The following is a 24,895-nucleotide window of genomic DNA, read 5'->3' on the forward strand; positions in this document are numbered from 1 at the left end:
AAAAATGTAGCCTACATCTGCGAGGAAAAACAGCTACACTCGTTCCTTAGATGTACGAAAACAAACATATAGTTAGTTCCATGTGCTTTATTTGAGGAAAAATAATCCTTTATTTTGAGTATAAAAATAACAGACATCTGATGAACACATACAGTACATTCCCATGCATTAACATTTTACTGTTTTACACAATTTTGCAGTTGGCTTGTACATCAGTGCCCACCAAAAGAGGTTTTGCCACTTTTCTCATTGTTTCACACTGAAATGTTGACCGGTGATAATCTGCTTTATGAACCCAGTAAACCCTTTTAAAACAAATGGAGCAGGGAGAATGCCCAGTTTTGACTAACCTCCAAAAAATGACCATAATCAAGGTCCTGATATCAAATCTAATAACAGGATGATGGAACAAAGGAAAGAAATATTTCAGGGGTCTTTTGCTCAGGATGTAGGAATACTCTGTTGTAATCATAAATGCTTACCAGCCAGGCCAGTGGTTCTCCATCATGGTCACATGACACACCCAAAAGAGCAACACATCGGACTACAGACCCCGAGTCTGTCCCAGCAGCCTCCACATGACAAGATTTAGGCGTTGACTGAGAAGTGAGCAGTGCAGAATGTGAAACCCAGCTACTTTTAGTCACTACAGCACTGTTCATCCTCTAAACTGAATAATTACTGATCTCAAAGACTTGATTTCTGTCTATTTTTAAAATTCTGATTCTAATTATAATCTGGAGTAAAGTTTAAATGAACTGGGATAATTACATGAAAATCCACTTGTTGCAGGATTTTTCTCCACATAGGTGACAATACACTGAAATTGACAGATTAAGGTGGATTAAGAGTAAACCTTAAGGGACAAAGTGCAGTTCTGTCAGCCCTACTGGCAGAAGTTAATGAAATCCAGGCTCATAACTTAATGACTTTAGATTATGGATAATATTTGCAGTGAAAATCTTATCTGTAGTCATTTTTTTCATCCTGCTTTGTTCAGTGTTTATAGTTTTGTCAAGGATTCTGAAACTGAAAGCTGGTAAATGAAGGGGCAATAATAACTAGATTTTTTTTTTTATTATTTTAGTGAAATTGAGAAGCTCAGTTGGATGTGTGCTGAAAACAGGTACTACATCGCAGAAAACGCTTATCTTAAGTCGTTATTTAAGTACTTAAGTAGTTATTTAAAATGTTATTCTTATACTGAAATAAATCTACCAGTGAGATAATTCCTCGTTTCATTTGCAAGTCATCTTGTCATAAGTGGAACGACCCTGTTCTTATTGTTTTGACCGTAGTTTTTCTTGGTTAAACATAATAACATTTTATGCTGCAATTTTTTTTAAACTAAACTACAAATAAAAAAACGAATATAACATATAATATAAATTATACTGTAAAACTGAATCTGCGAAATCACTAGTTACATATGAAACTGAGCTCATCAGGCAGGCCTTATGATTACTTGCCATTACTTTCCCTAAATCTGAGCTACAATTCCACATCATGCTCCATAATTTCCCTGATGAATCGTCGTCCTCCCTATCTAAATGAGAAATGGCAAAGAAGTTTAATTTGGTGGAAGTATTCCCAACACTTCAACTTTATTGAGCAAAAGGATGACAAGAACATTGGTCCCTCTGACCATTCACAGGGGCTGGGTTATCGCGATAGTTCAAGAAAAGAGAGGATGTCCACCGCCGACTTTGGGAGGTGTAACGGAAAATTAATGACAAACAGGCTATTATAACGAATTACTGCTCGCGCGGAGTAACACGTTAAGGAATAGCATTAATTTTTGAAAGGAATGACGAGCAACTAGTGAGTGTTTTTCAGGAGTGAGCCCGGCCGGGCGGTCAGCTTGTCCGGGTTCACTTCCTCCGGCCAATCTGCGCCAGGAGGCGCGCGTTGTCGGCCGCCTTGGCGCGCAGGTTCTTGGCTTTGGCCACGTCGAAGAGGACGTTCATGATGTTGGTCGGGACGTCCAGCGACAGGGTCAGCCTGCTCCTGCGGTCACTCTTCCCGCTGTTCCGGAGCATCTTGCCCCTGAGCTTGGTCCGGCTCAGGAACCTGTAGTTTGCGGGACTGGAAGTCCTTTTTTCCCGGCTGGACTCAGCCGAGGCGGAGGACGGATAGTCCTCGGACTGGAGCAGGGACCCCAAGGCGTCCAGGGAGGGGTATTCCGGGTCGTCCTCGCTGCTCCGGACCTCCGCGGGTGTCTGGTTGTCGCACAGGAGGTCAGAGCGGCTCTCGAAGAGGCGGAGGCACAGGCTGGAGGTCGGTGTGCACAGGACCGAGAGCAGCAGCAGGGTCTTCAGGGACGACAGCATGCTGTGTCCTCTGGGAGCGGACAAAAAAAAAAAAAACAATAACAACAACAACAACAACAACATTTTGGTCACTCTTGTACAGTAACTTTTATTTTCTCTCCGTGCACTGCAAAACTGTCTATCTTAACAAGTCAAATAATCTTGTGCTGAGTCCTTAAGTCTTATTTATCTTGAGAAATCTGCCATTGGTGAGTGTCTCATACACTGGAGTATGGTGTAATAAGATGTCATTAACCCTCAAGCATTGTAAACAAAATCTTGAAAGCTGCATAAGAAACAATTTGGAAATGATCTCATCCCCACTGACAGATTTTCCGTTGTTGGGTTGAACATGGATGAATATTAGGACAATTAAAAATTAGATGGTTTGTGAAGATGAACGCTGTTTGCAGTACTGATTCTGTAAGATCAGCACAAATGAAAATAAGTGAAACTTACTGATGAAGTTCAGTTCTACTCCTCAACAGATATTCAACCCTGCGCTTTTGCAATCCGCTTATGAATGTCTAGAGCTGAGTTTGAAAAACTTTGCTGTGTAGCTGTGTAAAATATAGCGAGTTGCAAAAATATAAGCAAAAATGTAGCAAAACTTACCACGCGTGTCCTATGACAAAGAGTACAGTTTAAAGAGCGGAGTTTATTCGCGTTCCCCTCCAAGACAAAACACTGTCAAGCACCCAAAAACAACCCTTAAAAGTTGATCTCGTATAAGAAATCCTTATAAGTTAATCTGTGCGAAGGTCACTTGTGGTGAGCAGTGCGCACTGTCTGACCACCAGTCTGAGCTGCTCGTCCATTCCCAGCGCATTCATTTAGTAGGAGCCATGAAAGTGCAGCGCTGCGCCAGCAACAACGTCATCCCGCTGGCATTTCGGTCTCCTATGAAGTATCCCATTGGCTGGGATGCGGTGAGGTAGAGGTAAGTAATGAGGTTGATAAACTGTGACCTCCTGCTGATGATCATAACACATCACAACCACCAACAAGCAAAAATAAATTAATAAAAATACTTAACATGTTTGTCTTTCTGTAACTATTTCCTTATCAGTCTGATGAAAAAGTACACTGTGACTATTCCTTTTAAAAAAGGGGAAAAAAGTTGTGTAAACCAATTTAACACTGAATGGATAAAATCTCACTCCTTGATACTGCTAGTTTTGTACAATCAACTGTCTCAAAAGTTACAAAACTCTCCAACCCATGTGCTTCTCTTTATCTACAGCTCCTTTGTGACTGGTATAGATTTAATAAAGGAAATCACACAATTCCTAAGTTAAATCAGTGTGATAACAGCTCTGGATTCCCCTCATCAGTGGAGTGTGTTGTCCACCTGTGATAACCCTGCTGTCTGTGACACCCACATTTTTACACACCACACAAAGATGTGTTTTATGTGAACAGTGTGTCAGATAGCATTAGTGGGCTTTTCTTTTATTGCTTAAGAAATAACACTAAGAAGAGAGAATGGAGAGCATTTGAGAGGCCGGTCTGCACTTCAGCACCATGGACAGCTCCAGCAGGGATTCCCCACTTCCTACCAATGTCATTTTAATGACACACACCAGACTTGTTGAATATAATTGACTGGGCTGTGTTAGTAATGGACCTGCCTTCATGATTTGCAGCTCAGATCTTTATGGAGATGGTGTGTGAGCTCTCCTTAACAATCTTATATAGACTTGGAGTTTATATGTAACACACAACATGGGTGCCACCTGCAGTGATGTATGGGAGAGATGGGATCAAGCTCTAATGAGGAGTCTCATTGTGGCTTTAACATAACTCTATAAGGCTTTGCAGCTGGAGTAATCACAGTCCAAGAGACACTGCAGTGAAATGTCCTCCCACTCTTCCCTCTGCTCTGCCATCGATCTCTGAAAAGCTAGGAATTAATTGTGCTCCACTTCAGATTCAGTGGTAGATGTGCACTTTAATTAAACCATTGTTGGTGATTCACATTTTTGTTAGCAACTTGAGAAAGTACACGCTGAGTAACCTCATGTGTCTCTCAGCCCAGATTACGGGTGAGGGCCTGTTGGCCACACTAGTTTTAAATTTTAAAAACAAAAAAAAAAAAGTACTTTCCAAAAACAAAAGAACAGACAATTTTTAATTTGTCTCCAATGCAAATGAACATGAGAAACTTTTTTCCCTCTTGAACTGTTGTCATCTTAATGCCAGCGGAGTCATTTGTCATATTCAAGATATTGTCACTTAATTCAAGAAAACGTCTTTGCTTTGGAAACAAGTGAAATTATCTTAGACACAGTGTCACCTTGTTAATACAAGATGAAAAGATTTATTATGAAAAGGATTATAGGTTATTATTTAACACACACAACACACAAATTACACAATATTTGTTTTCTTGTATTTTTTTTTACATCCATATCCAATTATCTTTCATTTCTGGAAAACAGTGTATCTTTAATGATGCTGTGCCACAGGCACAAATAAAAACCACAACAAATGAAACAAAAGATTTTTTTTTTTTTTTTTTTTTTTTTTTTTTTTTTTGGATAATATCAGCCCTCAATGTGCCATCAAACAAAATGCCTTCCTGTCCCTAAATGGTGGCCTATTGGTTTACACTTCTGATTGATCCCTCCTTGCATTTTGTCATGCCCTAACATCCTATTTCACCAGGAAATGCATTAAATTATGGAGGCAAGCTGCACTCAAAATGCTACTTTATTGCAACTTTAATGTACTTGGCAGAAAGTGTGCCTGATCGAGCTGCTGTTACAGATATGAGAGTCCAATTAAAACACTCTGTCACTACATCTCGCTGATCTCTTTGGCATCTTGGTGGGTGGATCTATGGCATACAGCAGCGTGGAAGTGTCATGGAGCCTTTGTAGGCTTATCAGTGCAAGGATCATCTGTCACTTTGAGAGAGAAATTTTGCTTGAAATACTGTAACCCACCTTTAAAAGAACTGATTGATAGTGGGGCAAGTATAGCATGATGCCTCGGAAATGTAGCAGAAAGATGCAGTAAAAGCTGGGTTGTGAACCAAGCAAGAGCACCTATAGATTCATAAAGCATGAGAAATAATTTTCACGGTCACACCAACAGGATCCTTCCATGCGTGCTGCCCCCATCCGCACGCCCACGCAGGAATCCCCTGCTAAAGCTGCGTCTGTCTGATGTAAAGTCCTCTGAAACACTCTCACCGGACTCCTGTTGGCTCCTCATCTGGCTCCCAGCCTGACCCACAACACCCCCTGCCAAATGGACATATGCACTGGTGGAGAGGAGGCAGCAGGCAATCAGCTACCAGTTTCTTATACTGCACTAGCCAAGAGACAGGGCAAGTGACAGGGCGTAAGATGTGTGGCAGAGGGTTGTGTAAAGTGAGAGAGAGACTGGAGAAATAGGGAGGGACAAGGAGACATGCAAATCAGTGGTAGGTAGACAGAAAGATAGACAGCCAGACAGACAGTTAAATAGACAGACAGACAGGCAGATAATATAATTAGCCGGTTTAAAATAGCATTCAGGCCAGCCTCCATGCCAAGCTTCAACCAGACTGTCCAAATATTGGGGCAAGTCAGGTCACGAGGCACTCCCACACACGCGCACACACGCGTGCACACATATGTTTGTGTGTGATGAGTAGGCATATAAACAAAAACACGCAAACAGTTATTCAACAGTTATTCTCAAGTGCACCTGCTGTGTGAAACACAAGAGCACGATGTCCACAAAAGTAAAGACGGATTTAATTTTCTTTCAGTCGTGTCAATATTCAGCAATTTTGAGAAACAAACACAAATCATCCGGCACTGCTTAAAGAATACATCTGTAAAAATCTGTTAATACATCAAAAGAAATTACAAACTAACGTGCTTAACATTCACATTGTGATTTTCATTGTGCATACAAACAAAGCTGCTATAGTAACCTCCTTGTGATATATACATAAAAAAAAACATTATAAAACATTTTGATAACATTCTTCACTGTCATGTACAAAATAAGCATTTTGTTTGGCAGTTGTTGGCTTCATCTCCAGGGTTCAAGGCCTGTGGAAACAGTGAGCACATTATTAGTCACTGTCATAAAGATCTCCAGACTCAGGTGTCATCAGGTGCCTCTCATTCATGCTGTTTTACCAAAATCCTACAGGCAGCCCGTCTCTCAGCATCACAGAATCTCTTTGAATCATCTGATTTGCTGATGAAGCTTTTCTGTTCCATCCATATATTTCAAACGTCATCTGATCGGTTCTCTACCTCTCCCCTCCGTAACACACCACTTCTGGCACTCCTGTCTTGAGGGGAATCGGTTTTGGTTGCCACCACAGCCCCCGTACACAAAGGGCCTGCATTCCCCTGAGCGACGGTGGAAGTACCAGAGCAGAACAAACTCCGTACAGCCGCCCTCCGACATTGGCTCTAGGCAGCGATCAGCAGCCGAGCCTGGATCCGAAGTGAAGAGACAGGACAAAGTGAAAATAAAGAGTTAAAACCTGTGAGATCATCAATAATAGTCGAACTGGCTATGGAAACTTTTTTTTTTTTTTACACCATCTTCACCTCTAACAGCCACTACAGAGAAGAAATTTAGGGCCAAAGAGTTTATTTACTTATGTCAACATACACACATTCTGAGTAAAGAGGTCCCTCAATTTTGCCACTTCAGGCTGTCAGTTTAGAAAGTCACTTACTGGAGTTAGAAATAGTTCACCCAAAAATGAATGTTTTTATTTTCATTATCTACTAGCTCTCATGTCACATGGTGAAATGTGTATGTCAGTGTCACAAAGGCAGCTGGTGCAGCTTCATTCACCCCTCCTTAAACCAGCTGCAGTGAATGAAAATTGTTCTTTTATGGCTCCAAAAATGACAAAACGCCCATAAAATTACTCAAGATACTCAACATAATCCAAGTGCTCTGTAGCCAAACGATTACACTGTGGGTCCAAAAGTCCAATATTTACCTCATTATCTCCTTCTGCAGGGCCAAGTGTCTCTACAGAGGAAGCAGATGCTGCTTTCACTTTCTGTCAGAAACAATCATGTTTTCAACTACTGTTTCGTCAACACTGACAAAACAGACCCTGAAATAAAAGTGGGGAAAGGATTTTTGTGGACTATCTTAGAAAAAGTGAAACAGAGACCCTTTGTGCTGTTTAATAATTGATATTTATTTAACTTTACCATCAAAAAGTTCTTTCATGTGGCACCTAAAAGTTAAACAAAGTGAAAATATCATCTGGGCATCTTGTGTATCATATAAAATTCAACTTTGCTTTATGTTTAGACACAAAACACTTATACTGTGCTGTTTGGAGTAATTTTTGTAAGATACTCCAGTCTTGAACATGGCTGCTGCAGGGCTGCGTCAGGTAACTCACTGATATGAGAATAAAAGGACAATGATGAAAATCAATTTTTGGGAAAAGATTCGTCAGTTCTTAAAATACTCTCAATTTGCTTATGTATTAAATGAGTCAAAATGAATGAAAGAGGAGAGCGGAGGACAGGAGAGCAGACTTCAGATAGTAAGGAGACGGTTTGCAGGGACTCCAGGAGGCCCCTTAAATTCAGCCTGTAACATTTCAAAAGTGAGATCTGAAAGAGATCACCGAGCTGTACAGGCAAGCCTGAGTGAAGTTTTGTGAAAGATTTGTGTGATCTTTCATGTTGGCATACAGGCAATTGTCAGCTGAGCTACTGGAAGCCATAAATTTATTATTATCTCTGCTGACTCAGACACACGCATCCTCATTATTCTCTAGAGACAGCGCTCCACTGCAGATTGTGAATGTATAAATTAAATGAAAAATCACACACACAGGCTGAAACTCAATTTTTTCTCTCTTTCAGTGTACACACACACACACACACACACACACACACACAAACATACACACACACAAAACACACACACAGAGCTATAGACAGACAAGACCAAACTGAGCGAGGGGGAAGAAGAGAGGAAGAAGAAAAGAGAAGATAATAAAAGAGCAGACGTTTCCATCTCAAACCAAATCTTTGCCACTCACCAGTCGTCTTTTCTCCAAATACCCTTCTCTTCTTCCTCTGTCCCGACTCCACACTCCTTTCCCCGCCAAAATCTGAAGTCCAGAGGCAGTACAGTTAGAAGGCTACAGGTTGGTGGACTCAACCATTGGAGACTAAGTAGGGGCTGCGTGGACTGGACCAACACTTAACAAACACTGGTACAAGTGTCCTGTATGTCTTACTGCCATTATGGTGCACTGACCTAACATTTGGAATCACAACACACCTAATTTAGTGTGAAGGGGTTGTGTGCAGCATTTCAAAACAATACATTATATCACTGTCAGCCTCACTGCTATTTATGTCTAATTACTGAAAATAAATGACACCATGTTTGGGTTGATGCCAGTGGTGTTGGCACTAGTGTTTCTCCAAATTCAGACATTTCCCATACACCCTGTTGCTTCCCGTCATAATGTTGCTACTGGCTCCCACTCCCCCTTCCTGTTGATGTGTGTGTTTGTTTGAAAGACCAAGAGGAATAAGCCCTTCATTAAAGCAAGCACTCATTCAAGCACTCAAGGTAAGCTAAAATGAAGTTGAGACGATCAGCCCTCATCCTGTTTCCTGCCTTCAAGGAATCCAACAGATAATTATGGCATTATGGTAGTAATACTGATGTCTCAAAATGAATATGGAGATGATGTATAGACTATAACCCATCAGACAAATGGGTTGTAGTCATTATATTGTATACAGGATGAGGTAAAAAGCCTCCATTCCACATCTAATAATTGTGATCTATGAATAAACATGCTGACATTGACAGCGGCAATGACAGAGATGTTCTTTGATTATTTTCTTGGTAATGTGGTTACCTGAAGCAAGAAGCTGGAATTACAATAAATTGGAGTGCAGGAAGCTGATCTCGCCTGAGGACTATGAGCTCTAATGAGCTGTGTGAAATACTTTCTCTGACTTTTTGCCCACTTTTTGTCTTCACGCTGGTAGCTGCAGTCAATGCAGCACAGAAGAATGACCATTTCATTTTGACACAAATAACAGTTTTAACCCTTACTTAACTAAACAAGTCAAGGAAGTACATGTTCTTGTTTGTAACTCGTGGGTTTTTGGGTCAGCTATACTGTCAGTAACTACATTGTTGGTTTCATTTCTGTCTTGATAGTTTGGATTTATTGCTAAACCAGTTTTTTGCACTGTCTCCCAAAGTTTAGAAATTTCAAAGTGTTGGGCGGTGACTCACAAATTTGATGGGGAAAACTGATAAACGTGTTTTCATTACCAATGCCATAACTGTTTCATTGACTTTCACTGTTTCACCAAGCCACACAAATGAAGACATGAGACATCATGCAGCATCATCCATGATGCAGTTTTGTGAATCGTGATGCCTCAGCCATTTGTGTGTGTTTGGCCCGTTTGTGCTCGCTTGTGTCCCACAAATGGAAATTTGCAGCTATATTTACCACCAGTATTATTATTACCAGTGTGGTTTGATGGGATCCCCTCTTCTCTGAGGACTACAGGGGCCAGACTGGCCATTTCTCCCAGTCCATCTCCAAATGTGTTCTTTTCCTCTTCATCATCTTCCTCTCCCATCCCCTCCTCAGTTTGCTCACTAGTGAACAACGATACAGTGTCCTCTGGCTTGCTGTCACTCTCAGTCACCACGGTCTCTTTATCTGGATCCATGGACTTCACTAAGAGCTGGTATTCCATCCCTGCAGTGCCACACGCGTGCATAAACACACACACACACACACACACCCACACACACACACACACACACACACACATACACATGCACACACACACACAAAGACACATGAAAACCATATAAGAATAGTGTTGTTTGTTAATAACAGTACTCTAGTTTCATTGTGTGTCACGTCCTGAATTAAATGGAGAGACAGACTGGAAAGGTAAAAGTACATTTGACTCTAAGAATATAAAGTCTTGGTGGATTCTTGTGGCGAGGCGTCACTTAGTAGCGGCCTCGTGTTTGTGAATGGCTCCACTGTGGCTGGCACCATGGTGAGTGTTCCTCTGAGAGAACATAACAGATGGCACAGCACATATGGGTGCTGCCACGGGAGCTCAAGAACACACACACACACACACACACACATACCCACACACACACACACACACACACACACACACACATATACCCACACACAAAATATGTAGCTAGAGGCACAAACTCATTCACTATTCGGCAAATTGTGCATAAAGAAGTGAACAAGCATAGATGGTTCGAAATGTGTACAAGTAAACAACATATCCGTGCATGTATGCACATACATACACATACACACACACACACACAAACACACACACACTCACCGCACTTTTCTGCCACCTCTTGGGTGACAAGCTCCTTCACTTTTTCAACCTTGAGGCAGAGAGAGACAAGATTCAAAGTCAGTGTTACTGACATCAAATGAATATTTCATTCACTGATTCTAGTTTTACTAACCCTGGAAGTAAATTTCATGAATGTGTGTGTGTGTGTGTGTGTGTGTGTGTGTGTGTGTGTGTGTGTGTGTGTGTTTGGGTGTGATAAACACGCACAGAGAGTCCAGGCTCCCCCTTGTCCCCCTTGCGTCCTTCATCCCCCACCTTCCCCTGTGGGAAAAGCACATTCACTCATAAATGAATGGGACTACGGGCAGAAAATGCTGCATAATCTTCAGTGGATCTCATGATAATGCATGCGCTCACTTAAAACTCAGGGAAGAAAAGAGCATTTACAGAAAAAAAGGTTTGTCTTACACTGTCCCCTTTATTTCCAGGAGTCCCAGGTGGTCCTCGCTGACAAGGCTTTCCTCTGCCTCTTCTGCCCCTCTCTCCCTGTGGAACAATGATCAGATTCAAATTACACACAAAACACACATCTATGAGTTTTCAAATTCTTTCACACAGAACTTCAACACTGAAGAAAATAATGAATAACGGCCCAATTTAGCCCGCTCATTAACCTATATTTCTGAACTGTGTGAATGACAGACTTCCCAATTAGCTGCATCCTTGGAAAGTCCTCATTAGAAGTTCCCAGCTACTCACTGTCAACATGGAGAGTCTGGTAATTGTAGCTGAAAGGAGCTAATTGAATGACATATTACTTGAAAGCTCCAGACAGAAATAGCCATCTCTCTCTCTCTCTCTCTCTCTCTCTCTCTCTCTCCCTCTCTCTCTGTGTGTGTGTGTGTGTGTGTGTGTGTGTGTGTATTAATTAAGGCCATGTCTTGGATGTATCTGCTGCTACAGTACAGTCCTACAGAGCATCATTCTGACATTCTGCCCATTGTGTTCTGTCACCATTCTGCTTTTACTTGGAAATGGAAATTATTACATTCAAAAATATAAAAAAAATAAATAAATGAGAGAATGGAGAATAAGAGAGGGAGAGAGGAGCCACACAGAGAAATAGAGAGAAATGAAAAATAAATCTCGACCAAAAGAATAAAAAAACACATAAAAAAAAAAAAACGTCCTTTTCTGAATAACCTCTCGATTTTTTCTGTTACATCTACATCTATGCCATCATCTGATGAGCCACTTTTAATTCATAACATTTTCAAGTGCAATACACAATGTTTTTAAGTGCAATATCCACTCTTTTTGAAGTATTTATTTTAGTTTCATATTTATCGGCTGTGTGATTGTTTTCTTTCTTTAATTTTCTCATTAATTGCACTAATCAGGAGTTATGGTCCTAATTTTGTTGTACATGCACAATGACAATAAAGGTTTTCTATTCTAGACAGTCCAGCATGCAGAGCATAAAACGATGCATAGTCGAGTGTGTATTGTGTCTTCTATTGCCACTTGAGCGAGTGGGTGTACCTTAGGTCCTGTGTCCCCTCGGGCTCCTGAGGGTCCTGGTCTTCCCGGGTCTCCATCCCTCCCTGGACTCCCTGCTGACCCTTTGAACCCTGGGAAGCCGGGGAAACCTGCTGCCCCCTGCGTGGAGAAAGACTAACATGAGCGAGTAAACTAACTTGTGATGGATGCCATTTCATCATTCAGTTATATAATGGTTCAAGTGTGTACAAAGACACTAAAAAATTAATACCGGAAACCTAAATGTAAAATACTAAACATTTGCATTTTTGAAAAGTAAATGAATCATAAAACATGACCTGATGGTGCACGGGAATGCATAAACATGATCAACAGTCAAGCTGGTTTGACTTTGTTTTAGTAATATTTTATTGACCTTGTCTCCTTTCTGTCCTGGGGCACCGTCCACACCATCGATCCCTCCAGTCCCCTTATCACCCTAAAGATATCACATGAAAAATTATGAATTCAAATTTTACAAATGAAAAATTATGAATGAAAGTAAAAACTGAGTGTATTTGTGTACCTTACGTCCCGTGAGTCCATTGAGCCCAGGTATTCCCGGAGTGCCAGGTAACCCCGTGTCACCCTGTCATGCAAACATTTTTCACATCATCTGTTTCACCAACCTAAATGCCTGTTTGGCCTCAACAGAATCAAAGGCCTAACCTTTTCTCCATCCAGTCCTGGGCTCCCCATGCGTCCAGGTAAGCCTCTGAATCCCTGAAAAAAAAAAAAAAACAGGTAAAACTTTAGAATGTAACTACTCAAGCAGGCATAAAGAGCTCCCAAGAAAATGAGCTTCTGATTTGCAACACAACACAAGCGACAAGGTTGGAAGACAAACAATTAGCAGTGAGTAATGGTAATTGCTCAAGACAAGCCTTCACCTTCTCCCCCTTCTCCCCTGTGTCGCCTGGCAAGCCTGGCTCTCCTGAATTGCCCTGTGGGAGGAACAAGAGTTTTGAATAAAGTGTTTGATCATCAGAATAATGCCAATAGAATCACTCATGCCTTATATTCCTCTGCACCTGATCACCCTTCTGTCCTTGCAGTCCTATTTCACCTTTTTCCCCCTTGGCTCCATCCAATCCATGATCACCATTGCGGCCCTAGAATCACATCATTAGCCCATGAACAGGAAGAGTTGTGTGTGTGTGTGTGTGTGTGTGTGTGTGTGTGTGTGTGTGTGTGTGTGTTTAAGTATCTACTGTACCTTTACACCATTAGCACCTGGCTCCCCTGGATCTCCCTGTAGAAAAAAAAAAAAAAATCATACACAGCGCTTCAGAGATTGTAAGTGCATATCTTTCGGTGGATGAATTTCAAAAAGATGAATGTTTATCCAGTGTTAACAAATTTGACTGAACCCTTTCTCACTTTCTGGCCTACTGGTCCTCGGGCTCCAAACGGTCCCACTGCACCCTTCGTGCCTGCGTCGCCCTTTAGGCCCTTCAGATTAAAAATCAGGCACACAATCATTACATGTCCTTTTAAATCCTTCTTCTTCTTTGCCTTTTTAATGTTCTCACTGGGAGCTCGTACCTTGAATCCAGGGGGACCATCTTCCCCCTTTTCTCCTTTATCTCCATCAAAACCTGGCGGGCCTCGCACACCCTGAATCACAAATTACATGCTGTCAAAAGCTTTGTTTAAACACCTTGCTTTAATTGCAAGGAAATTCAAATGATTGAATCAAATTAAAAGAGCAACAGAGTGCGCTGAGACATCATCCCCAAGAGGATCTTACCGCCTCTCCCTTGGTGCCCTTATATCCGCGGGGACCTTGGATTTGAAGCACGCTGCCCTGCAGAAAGCAACTGATTGGTAACTACAAGCACCACATCAGTGTAATCCACAAGTAATTATGAAGTGGTATCAGGATGATAAAAATGACTATATAAAGGAAATCCTAAGAAATGATCATTCAATCTCTCATTTATACATCTTTTGCTACATATCATTAAAATCATAGTTTCATGGCAAGAAAAGTTAATATAGGCTAAATTCTGGTTCACCTACAAAATAACAAGAATCATACCCTCTCTCCTCTGACTCCAGGTGATCCACGGTCTCCCTGGAAAGTAGCACATTTTTGCCAAACATGATAAGTATTTCCATTCCAGTTTTCTCCAAATGTACATAGATTACTGTAATTATTTGCTGCATTGCTGTCCCAGCCAGGAAATTGTGCATTGTGCATGCATGTTACAATATAATGTGCCCCATCCACTTCTGATGAAAAATCAGTTCCAAAAGACAACATAAACTGGGCCAAATGTGAGTGGCACTGATGAGAGAAGGTGTGTTTACAAAGAAAGTACACAGGGACTGACACTTCAGTGGGGAGGAGAGAAGCGAGCCTCAGGGCAGAGGGACTGACAACTGACATCACGCCAACCAAAACAACCTTGTGACACCTCAAACTGAATGGAAGATGACTATCGTAGAAACCAATAAAAAAAAACCAAGCTCCTGGACACTTGGATGTCAGTGCTGGTTTCCATTGCTCCTGTTTACGCAAACAACTCGCTCCAACAGCACGTCATGTATAAATAAAGCATGTGTTGCGTGCAGAGAGGGTCAGTAAGTTTAATTACTCTGCGGCATCACAGAGACTGCCAGCCTTTCATGTTTTTCAGTGCATTACAAAGTCTAGATATAACTGAGAATGGTGTGTAAACAGAACACATGCAATCAGCTGGCGTCCTGAGGGCGAAGCTTCAGTGATGAGAGAGGTCAAAGGGGGAATGTCATGCCTCCCTTAAGCTGACAGGCGGGTCGCAAACATTTATGTTGCACTGAGCAAATACTGTACGAGCTGAGTGCAACACTGATGTGCAGAAGGGCATCTCAGAACACACAGTTTGTTAAAGGTTGAAGTGGATTGGCCACAGCAGCAGAACACCATGCAAAGGTCATCTCCTGTTGGTTAAATAGTAGATGGCTGAGGAGTGGAACAATCATTACATGGTCCAACACGCTGAGGGCAGGGTCAAGGTTTGCTGGAAACAGTATGAATCCATGGATCTCCTCTGTCTGCTGTCAAGCGGGGAATGTTTTCTCCATACACCTTTGTACCAGTAGAGCATTGTGCACACAATAACATAGCAAAGTATTGTTACTAACTAGGTGCGCGCTTTCATGGCGCTTTTTCAAACAAAAGCTCCCAGCAGGATAGAGCATCAATGTCTCAAAATGCTTCCAGGAACATGACAGTAAATATTTTAGCACAAAGCTCAACCTGAAAGAGCTTTGGGATGTTTGCATCAGGGTTCCCCACACTCACTTGGATATCCAGTTCAAGAGCTTTTCATTGAGTTGTAAGGTGTTGTTCATATTTGTTTAAACAATGGTAAGGAAATCAAAGTATGGCTATTTTTTTCTCCTTCAAATCAATAAATCTACTTCTAAACTTTTAAGGCCCGCTGCAGCAAAATTCTGCAGAAAATATGTGACACAATCAAATAAATATACAACAAAACCTATTGAAGCATTTCAACATCTTATTGAATCCATGCCTTAAAAAATTCAGGCTGTTTTGCCAGCTAGGTGCAGGCCACTTAATAAAGCAGATACTGACTGCATATCAACAGAGGTTATAATGTGTGTATAACAACATACTGGCTTACCTTTTCACCTTTGCTTCCTTGCAAGCCTTTCAGACCCTATTAAAAGAGGTCATGTAAAAGCATGTACATCATTTCAACTCAAATGAAGGTCTTGAATGGAGTTTTGTAACCAGCGGCATAGCTCTGAAAAGTAAGGTGTGATACTCACTCTATGCCCTGGAGCTCCTTTAACTCCTACTATGCCCCTTTCACCCTGTAGAAAACAAGATCCAAAAGTTTGCTTTATCCAATGCAAAACGTATTCTTCACAGAAATCGGCAATGAAATTTTGAAAGGAAAAAAGCGTGGACCAACAACACACCTACAGCAATAATTATCCAATTTAGCAGCCATTATCCAGTCCCCACCAACATTTCCCCATCCTCACAAGCCAGACAATCTTGGATGCTGATCACAGTGAGAGAATATTTTCCATTCCAAAACCTGAGATCAGGCATTTTCACCTGATTTAAAAAGGGACTGAACCTGGACAAAATGTTCTTTCCACCCTCAGAGGTAATCTGAAGTATAAACTGTGCTCACCCGTCTGCCTGGGATCCCAGCCACACCCCTGGCACCGGGCTCACCTGGCAGACTGTCACCCTGATGGGAAGAAGAATACTATGCTAAACTGCAAACATTAAAACAAACGCAAGCTCAATCTACATGTCAGAGCAGAAAGCAAAAACAAGCAACAACAAATTCTAATGCACATACTTAAAATATATCATATATATACTCTGCATTATTGGATAAAGACAGGTAATACGACTGTTTATATGTTGCATGTACCTTTTCTCCTTTCACTCCAGGCACACCAGGAGGACCCTTAGGAACAAACAATAATAATGTCAAATTCTTAAAATAAATTCTTTATAATAAAATATTGGTATGATGATGATATGTGGATGTGAACAAAAAAGCTCCAGCTGTCAAATTAAATTTTACTTTCTTGAACAGGTGACATTTTATTTTAATATACATGAGGTTGCTAACTATTTACATCACTGCATGCTGTCTTTAGTTGCCCCACAAGAGGAAACCCTACTTAAAACTGACACCTTCATTAAAAGTCAAAATAAAAGCCAAGAAATGATCAGATGCATCAGTTGTGAAGTTTGTTGAGACAGTGTGTGTTTTCTAACCAGGGGGCCTGATGCTCCTCGTGGTCCAGGAGATCCAGGTAATCCGTTCTTTCCCCGTCTCCCCCTTTCCCCCTGCATCAACAGACAACATTAAGTACCATGAAATACAGCTTATGGTCTGTGTTGCTGTCACAACCATCTCCATGTTGGCCCAATGCAATTTGTTCAGATACTTTCACTGTTTTTTTCTCTGTTTGAAGGCGGTTCAATGGCAACTTTTGACACACACAAGATAATATTAAGTGATACATTATGGGATGTCAACCTGTCTTACCTCTCTGCCCGGTTCTCCTGGATCCCCCGGCTGACCTCTCAGGCCTGGGGAGCCCTGAATGCCTGGGTTACCACGGATACCCTGGATACCTTGAGCACCTGGAGGTCCTGGCTCACCAGGCTCACCCTGAGGAGAGAGAGACGGAGAGAGAGACAAATTCAATGTTTGGCAGACAAACACAGTGAGAGGAGGTCACTTGTTTTGTGTGATGTCATTATTCAGTTCTATTTCTTTCAAATTAATTGCTTTCGATTAAACTCTTCCTTGCCATTATCAATTTATACGTTTCCACACACAATTTCAGTGAGTGAGTCATTGAGGCAATTAATTTCACTAAATGAAAACTGAAATGAGAAACAAAGTCAATTAAAGCAAGAGTGATAGAAAGACAATGAGAAGATTAATTGCTATCTCAGGGATGCTATTAATCAACCGCTGACTGTTTTTTGAGGAAGTGAGGAAACTGGTAAAAATCACCTTTTGTCCTGGAGGACCAGCCTGCCCCACTGGCCCTCTGTGACCAATACCTGGCTCACCCTACACACACACACACACACACACACACACAGAGAGAAACACACTGAAATGCACTGACAACTCAACCAGTATTTCAGTCTCATGCAAAGACATACACCGTGTTCAAATCAAGTTGCACTCAGTCTGGCAGAAGGGTAGTGTAGTTTATATCTTACTCATGTATGAACAAATTTGTATTTACCTTTTGTCCCTTTTCACCAATTTCCCCCTGATAAAAGCAGACAATCACAGCACAAATCAGTTGGACAGCTGTACGGGCAGTCTGTGTCTCTACATTTATTTCATGCACCAAAATAAATCATCACAGGCAATGAAGGAAAGAAAAAAAACCTAAGCAGACTTTGCAGAGTCTTATCAAGATGTGGCAGGTTAACAAGGGGAATTATTAATGTCTGCTTTAATCTAGTGCCTCAAACAGAAGCAGAGCTGAGGGGGGCATCAAACGCCCAGATTCTCCTGGTTTTACTGACAGGCGAGACGGGAGAGAAGCTCTCCCCGAGCTCTGACGTCATTCGCTGATGCAACATGGGTAGGCGGGGACAGCAGCGATGATATTTTTATGCACTGGTGGCACATTTCATGGGGTGACTGTCATTCCTGCTATATCGTATTGGGATGATGGTGATGGTGATGATTGTATAATGAGCAGGATGAGACCGATGACTCATGAACTTTGACAATGTCAGGATGTGTTTCAGTTAAGACGAGGCTTTCAAAATGTAAACAACATGTTAGATGTTAATTTTCCTCTTTGTTTTTTTTTTTTTGTTTTTTTTTTTAAGAGTTGAGCAGGTTGCATTTGATATTACTTAACTCTTTGTAGTTACTTTGAATGTTACAGTGAGTGGAATCAGCATGAAACACAGGTATCATGAGTTTGACACTTAAAAAGCTATTGTATTTTTTACTTGAAGACTTTACATGTGCTTGAAAATGAATGTGTGATTATTTAGTTACCTTTGGTCCTTGTTTTCCATCCTCACCTGGAGCGCCCTATTGTGCAAAAAATGCACAAGAAGCATCACATTTATTTGTCTCAACATTTAGTAACAGTTAAAACAAACAAGCGTGTTTGGATCCTGAATAGAAGTGTGAATGAAATCAAAGTGAGAATGTAGCCTTTGCCCTCACCTTCAGGTAAAAATACATTGGAGGATATGGATATGGCCTTCCAGTCTCTTCCTCATAATCCCCCTCTTGCCCTCTCTCCATCTCCGCCCTGCTTCTCTCCCATTCTTCCCTCTCCCTCTCCAAGTCTCGCCCCCTCCCGTTATCTGTTTCCTCTCTCTCCTTTTCCATTTTTTCTCTCTCCAGTTCCATCTCAGCCTCCTTCTCTTTCTCCAGCTCCATTCTTTCTCTCTCCATCTCCAGACGCTCCCTCTCTCTCTCCTTCTCCAGGTCCTCCTCCCCTTCCCTCTCTCGATCCACGTCCTCCTCTGTCTCCCACTCGTAGTCTCCGCTTCGCTCCTCTTCCCCATAATCTGGGACTGTTTCTGTGAATTCTGTTGCTGTCTCTTCCTCCAATCCCCCCTCCTCCTCTTCCTTCTCTACTTTTTCTTCCCCTCCCTTTGTTTCTGTATGCATCATCCTCCCATCATCCTCCCTCCACTCTTGTCTTTCACTCCTGTTTTGGATTTGAAGGTCAGGGCTTGCTTGCCGCTTCTTCTAGAATGACACAAGTTTTATGATGCTAAGCAACATAGATTTGAATTCATATTTAATGTGAATAAACACTTGATAATCAATATCTATGTTTTTGATTGCTTACATTCCAGTTGTTGTGGCCTTGGGCTCCAGAAGAATATGACTACATTTTTGAAAAACAAAACATGAAGAAATAAATCTGACATGTAGCCTGGAGTGACCATAAAAAAGTATTTTCATATTTCATACAATGCAATGCCTTATCCAACATTTTCTTTTCTTTGGTGTATGGATTTTTAAATGTGAAAAGCTGGAGATGTTGAGAAAAAAAAACAATTTACTTTATGTCCATCCTTGTATCGATTTCTTCCACCTGGGACACCCGGCATGAAAGCCTTAAATATTATAATGATTATTATTTTTGTGTTTATGCCTGTTGCTGTTTTCTGCAAAACTAGATGACACTTACCATCGAATCAGGCCAGGGGGCGCTTTTCCTCACCCTGATTCGGGATCGAAGCACCTGTCAAGTCCCCAAAACGTTTTATAAGTGAATTTAGCATCTGTCCTGTCAAATACTTGTGTTGCAGTGTGTGTGTGTGTGTGTGTGTGTTAGAAATGCTTCTTGAAATCTCCTGTCTGAAACAATTCTAGAATATACATTAAGAACGACACACAGGCTTGTTTGGAAAGTTATCTGAATGTTTTTACTCTCTTAAGGATACATGCACAGAGACGTTAAGCACAGATGAAAAATGCAATAACAAAAAAATTTCACCAGTGAAAGGAGCGTGTGATCTGGCTATATAAATGCTGAGAACATCAATATATTCTGACTAGTAATACAAAAATCTTTTATCAAGTAGATTATTAATGACAGTAAACAAAATACAATATTTTTTGTCCATGTTTCAATAAATAAAAAAATTAATGACAACTTGGTACAGAGGGATGTTTATTAAAATTATGGGCACAGGTTTGGGAACATTTGTCACGTTATGATTTAATGTAATCTATATTTGTGAGACACATGATGAAATTGTTTAATAAATAAATTACGAGTAGCGTGGAGAAGCCATTGAATCAAAGGCTGCAGCTCAATTTACACTGAACAAATTAATGAATGTCAATAACCTGGATGTGAAGGTACAATTCTCTTCCTTTGACGCAGTGTTTCCCTATTTTCAACAGTCCACAGCTAAGATGGAAAAAAAAACCCTGATTCAAGACATGAATCTTGTCGTGGCTTTGGGTGAGTGACATCATCAGTGTGTGAAAAGGAGCTGTCCATCATGAAACGTTGGCAGGTTCAGGGCAAGTTGCTCCTCACCAGCGATACACTTCACAGTTTATATACACACACTTCCCCGAGCAGTGTGCACTTGCTTATGAATGCTTACAACCCTACAGTCACATTCTCTCAGGAATTAAGAGAGGTCCTGTTTAAAAAACAAAACAAAACAAAACAAAACAAAAAGAGAGAAAAGTATTAAGAGTAACTCTCTGGAATGAGCTTTTTGTTGAGTAAATCACTCCTGAGGAGTGTGACTTTTAGTAGCATGTCTGTTCATTTGCATTCAGGCAGTTCTGAGAGAAACCGTGCTCAAAGCATGCTGGAACAATCAGGTCTTCTAGCAACTTGCCCATAACGTTTATTCTATCTCATGCTTTGCTTTATATGTATTTTTGCATTGTGATGGTTTAACTGTGCTTTTCATTCACATTCCATTCACATTAGTCTCATAGAAACAAGTGTACCGCTTTGCACTGGTGAAATTTTCACAGGTGTTAGTACGGAAAAAGCTCCTGAATTGTGACGACAAGTGCTCACATCACATACAGCAGGTGTGGGAGGTGTGGTGCTTCATGTAAGGACCTTCCTGTCCTGCCCTTTGCTCTCACTATACATCCCAATAACCATCACTGTATTTGAGCACTTGCCTGTCACGTTCAGGCGTCTGGAGAAAAGTGCAGATGACAGAGCTTTGAATTCTCAAGGCATGCAAGCGTTTTCAAGAGCAGTTTGGTAAAAATCACAAGTCTACCTTGTCTGCGTCCTCTGTTGTGATGGGAGGTGTAAGCATCGACGCTTCCTCCTGATGGTGACAAAAACAGGACAAGAGCAGTTTGAATGGAGCAGCACCACAATGAATCAAAATCTGTGACTTTTTCAGTAAGCATCAAGAAAGCCTAAAGCCCTCATACCCTTTCTATATCACTGTTTGTCTGAGACGGCGGCTCTGTGGTTGTCAAGTGACCCTGAAAGAAAACATTTACTTCACAAATTAAAAACTGAAGACACTGAGCAATAAAAAAAAAAAAAAAAAAAAAAAAAAATCACAAAATTCAACCTGTACAAGAGCTAACTACAGACTTTAGTTTTAAACCACTTGAATGGTGTTTGCTCTTTACATTATGTTTGGGTGTCTGGATTGTACATTCATTAATTTGAAAAACTTAAATAGCTGATAAACTGCTGACATAATGCAGTCAAATACATAATTAATTGCTGGAAGATTTTAGCTGAGGTAGTGGTTTGTGGTTATATTATAATGTAACAACAAGCTGTATCAAACTACAAGAGAGTGTTTTCACCTGTGCAGCCATCTGTCTGTCTGAGCGTGAGGGCAGTGGGCTGAGCTGGACAGGCCTGTGTGTGGGCAGCTGTTCCTCCTGCTTAAGTAAAATAACATCAGCCCTTTACTGAATAAGTAATAATCCTTTTTTCTAAGAGTTTCACTCCACAGATTGGTGGAGCAGCACTCAGCTCATCTGAAATGTATCATTTCCCTTTCCATCAGATTAAAACTTTAATTAAAATATTGACTTATGTTAAAACAGTGAATGAGATTTGTATTGCTTCACTTTTATTGTGAAGAGAAAAAAACAGTCTGGGTTACATATGGTGGTACTCACATTTTGACTCAACAGATAGGGCAAATTTTCCATTTGGACTTCAAGCTGCATATGAGGAGAAATTATAGTATATTTTATGTTAAAATTAATATCACAGTTGAGACTCAATCTAGCTCAGCGCATAGGGACTGAAGAACAGATACCTGCTCTTTCCTTCTCCCCTCCTGAGCGACTGAGGGGCCGGCGATGGAAAGTTCTCCCTGTGGGATTAAAAAAAGAAAAAAAAAAACTTTCCATTATTAATGCCATCATTTTTAATGGCACACAACCTACAGAAAGTCCAATTTTGAAGCGCAGCACAGGTACATGCAGTGGGCCATTATGACAAACTAATTTATTCCTAATAATTAATTCAGGTAGTAGGTGTGTCATTAATCAACTCTTTCCCATCTATTGTGTGGGCATGAATATATTCTGGTCCCAAGAGATGCTGCTATTCAAATCAGGTATTTTGATTATGAGTTGACAGCTCCATTATCAAGAAGGCAGCCACGCACAGTTAGATAATGCTCCAAATTTGCAACAACCCCACATGACCAGGCATCACTTAGATATTTTAATTTCTGGAAATGCAGTGAGTGTCAGCTCTTTTTGAAACCATTTCCTACCTCGTATTCATAACTGTAATCTTCACCATGGTAAAATTCCTCTTCCTCCCCCTGTACCCGCTCACTTGCCTTCACACAGAGGAGAAACAGCGTGACTTATGAACAGATAGAGCCACACAACACAACTTATGAAGTGTGTCAGCGAGCGGAAGATGAGCGCACATAATGCCATAACAAAGCATACAGCCCATTGATTATAACTATTACCATTTAAATGGACTATAGTGAAATAAGCACACTGATGTAAAGACAAATGCATGCATTCAGCTATTTTAGCCAAACCATCTGCTATCTGCTGTTACTGCTGAATTACAGTGACGATATTTTAAATTGTGTTCACTTCTTATAAAAGCCTGAGTGCAGACATTAAGCGGTTACATCTACACAGGTAATGTCACGTTAATGTCATGCTAAGCATCAGCCAGCAGTGTTAGAGCCTGTTTTTAAGCTGGGCAGAGTGAAATGGCTTTGTTAGTTCAATTCCCTGTTTGGCTGGGGCAAAGGTGAAGTTAAGTTTCCAGGTTTTGTTTGACCCCTTCAAGGACATTTACCAGGCGCTGTCTCTGCCTCTTATGTCGTCCTTTGTTTCCTTTGCCCTGCTTAAGAAGTTCACAGTCAGACAGAAAAAAATAAAGGTTTTCCATGCTTCAGAAGTTGTTGATGATAAAGACTGAAACCATGAGTTGATAAGTTTAGGTAGGGAAAAAAGTGGTTAATTAATACAAATCATTAATGCAACACCATTACACAAAGATGTTTAGCAGTCAGCAATGTTAAAGTTACCAGGTGTTTGAGATCTATTTAACCTTTTTTTTATTGTATAAAGTATCAAAATCTAGGGAGAAAAATTATACTGAATAGACCATCAAACTGAAGTGTCTTGAGAATTTTATTTGAGTCACAGTGTTTTTGCAGATGGAACAATAACAGTGATTGCATTTGATCGCTCAGGAGAAAACACTGTCATTTGAAGCTGCTAATGGAGGCTTTACCTTCCCACGCTCCCTGTTCCTCTTCTTGTCTCCTGAGCTCTTCTTGACAGAGTCGTCCCGAGTGAGGAGAACAGTCTCCACCACTGCCTCTGGTAACCCTGAGACATTCTGACGTGCACACACACACACACACACACACACACACACACACACACACACACAGGATTTCTTGCTCTCCATTCAATGTTGTTACGTGGATCCATTTGGAAACTATGGCCCTGTCTATGCTAAGTGCCATTGGGACCAAAAACGTGAATTACAAGGCTGTCACCTTCTTGGAGGATGTAATAACTAACAATGGCTTTACATTAGAGATGGCATTTCTTTGCTATTTTTGCTTGATTGTGCAAAGTAACAGGAAAATGCAAGAAATACAGTGGCGTAGCATGCAACAAATGTCCTAAAAGCCTGATTTGAACCTCACAGGGAAATTATTTTGTATTTACATTTGACCGCTACTACAGTCACATGAACTTGAAGTAGGATGTTGATGAAAAACAAAATCAATACAGCAATCCAGCTCTGGGTAAACACTAGTATAAAAATGTTTATCATGTTTTAACATGTTCAACGTGCTCTCAAACATGTTCTGCAAAAAGTTACAAATTTAAAGTTGCAGAGCCCCTTACCTCCTGAGTGGCAGTGTGGTTGGAAGTAGAGTTGATCACAGTCAGATTAATTTTGAGTGGGGATATTTCAATGCCATCCTCATCCACCGTCCCCTTCCCCTCTGTTCCCCTTGACCTGGCTCCAATCCTGCCCAGCTCCTGATCTCCATTCAGCGACGTGATGGCCAGCAAGGCAGGGCCCTCTGCAGTTTCATTCAGAAGGTCCTTCAGGGGAAAAGAGGAAATGAGCAGTCATGAGAAGAACATTCATCTGATGTAAGGGAAACATTAGAATATACAAATTGGTTAAACATTGTCTAATTTGAGTGTAATGTGTCATTTCCATCCTTTCCTTCTTATCGCACGGCAACACTCCTCCCACAGGAAGAGG

The 24,895-nt window shown here is 41.0% G+C and overlaps 2 protein-coding genes across 2 annotated transcripts in view; both read right to left on the reverse strand.

Annotated features, from left to right (window-relative positions):
• Nucleotides 1–1,818: 1,818 nt before the first annotated feature.
• Nucleotides 1,819–2,330, reverse strand: ucn3l (urocortin 3, like). The gene has a single exon (XM_030046109.1). It carries the CDS (start codon nucleotides 2,328–2,330, stop codon nucleotides 1,872–1,874), a length of 459 nt encoding a protein of 152 aa, XP_029901969.1. The 3' UTR covers nucleotides 1,819–1,871.
• A 3,909-nt stretch (nucleotides 2,331–6,239) lies between these two features.
• Nucleotides 6,240–24,895, reverse strand: part of col7a1l (collagen type VII alpha 1-like) — a 60,484-nt gene continuing 41,828 nt past the window's right edge. Inside the window, exons 70-109 of the mRNA XM_030046429.1 lie at nucleotides 24,526–24,729; nucleotides 23,897–24,004; nucleotides 23,456–23,500; nucleotides 22,905–22,973; nucleotides 22,440–22,496; nucleotides 22,297–22,341; nucleotides 21,976–22,056; nucleotides 21,586–21,639; nucleotides 21,426–21,476; nucleotides 19,850–19,903; nucleotides 19,722–19,775; nucleotides 19,505–19,543; nucleotides 18,868–19,401; nucleotides 18,694–18,729; nucleotides 17,918–17,944; nucleotides 17,677–17,736; nucleotides 17,200–17,325; nucleotides 16,926–16,997; nucleotides 16,573–16,608; nucleotides 16,324–16,383; nucleotides 15,950–15,994; nucleotides 15,802–15,837; nucleotides 14,211–14,246; nucleotides 13,920–13,976; nucleotides 13,715–13,786; nucleotides 13,550–13,621; nucleotides 13,386–13,421; nucleotides 13,201–13,281; nucleotides 13,060–13,113; nucleotides 12,839–12,892; nucleotides 12,696–12,758; nucleotides 12,546–12,608; nucleotides 12,173–12,289; nucleotides 11,099–11,176; nucleotides 10,898–10,951; nucleotides 10,670–10,718; nucleotides 9,808–10,044; nucleotides 8,344–8,415; nucleotides 6,569–6,754; nucleotides 6,240–6,358 (exon numbers count right to left, since the gene is read on the reverse strand). Coding sequence (XP_029902289.1) covers nucleotides 6,339–6,358; nucleotides 6,569–6,754; nucleotides 8,344–8,415; nucleotides 9,808–10,044; nucleotides 10,670–10,718; nucleotides 10,898–10,951; nucleotides 11,099–11,176; nucleotides 12,173–12,289; nucleotides 12,546–12,608; nucleotides 12,696–12,758; nucleotides 12,839–12,892; nucleotides 13,060–13,113; nucleotides 13,201–13,281; nucleotides 13,386–13,421; nucleotides 13,550–13,621; nucleotides 13,715–13,786; nucleotides 13,920–13,976; nucleotides 14,211–14,246; nucleotides 15,802–15,837; nucleotides 15,950–15,994; nucleotides 16,324–16,383; nucleotides 16,573–16,608; nucleotides 16,926–16,997; nucleotides 17,200–17,325; nucleotides 17,677–17,736; nucleotides 17,918–17,944; nucleotides 18,694–18,729; nucleotides 18,868–19,401; nucleotides 19,505–19,543; nucleotides 19,722–19,775; nucleotides 19,850–19,903; nucleotides 21,426–21,476; nucleotides 21,586–21,639; nucleotides 21,976–22,056; nucleotides 22,297–22,341; nucleotides 22,440–22,496; nucleotides 22,905–22,973; nucleotides 23,456–23,500; nucleotides 23,897–24,004; nucleotides 24,526–24,729 — 3,294 coding nt within the window. The 3' untranslated portion in view covers nucleotides 6,240–6,338. The remainder of the gene's footprint in view (nucleotides 6,359–6,568; nucleotides 6,755–8,343; nucleotides 8,416–9,807; nucleotides 10,045–10,669; nucleotides 10,719–10,897; nucleotides 10,952–11,098; nucleotides 11,177–12,172; nucleotides 12,290–12,545; nucleotides 12,609–12,695; nucleotides 12,759–12,838; nucleotides 12,893–13,059; nucleotides 13,114–13,200; nucleotides 13,282–13,385; nucleotides 13,422–13,549; nucleotides 13,622–13,714; nucleotides 13,787–13,919; nucleotides 13,977–14,210; nucleotides 14,247–15,801; nucleotides 15,838–15,949; nucleotides 15,995–16,323; nucleotides 16,384–16,572; nucleotides 16,609–16,925; nucleotides 16,998–17,199; nucleotides 17,326–17,676; nucleotides 17,737–17,917; nucleotides 17,945–18,693; nucleotides 18,730–18,867; nucleotides 19,402–19,504; nucleotides 19,544–19,721; nucleotides 19,776–19,849; nucleotides 19,904–21,425; nucleotides 21,477–21,585; nucleotides 21,640–21,975; nucleotides 22,057–22,296; nucleotides 22,342–22,439; nucleotides 22,497–22,904; nucleotides 22,974–23,455; nucleotides 23,501–23,896; nucleotides 24,005–24,525; nucleotides 24,730–24,895) is intronic.

Source organism: Myripristis murdjan, chromosome 23 (assembly GCF_902150065.1).
Source record: "Myripristis murdjan chromosome 23, fMyrMur1.1, whole genome shotgun sequence".
NCBI lineage: Eukaryota > Metazoa > Chordata > Actinopteri > Holocentriformes > Holocentridae > Myripristis > Myripristis murdjan.

What these genes read in the sequence shown, in the direction of transcription:
- ucn3l (XM_030046109.1), bottom strand. Translation starts at nt 2,330, where the DNA reads ATGCTGTCGTCCCTGAAGACCCTGCTGCTGCTCTCGGTCCTGTGCACA.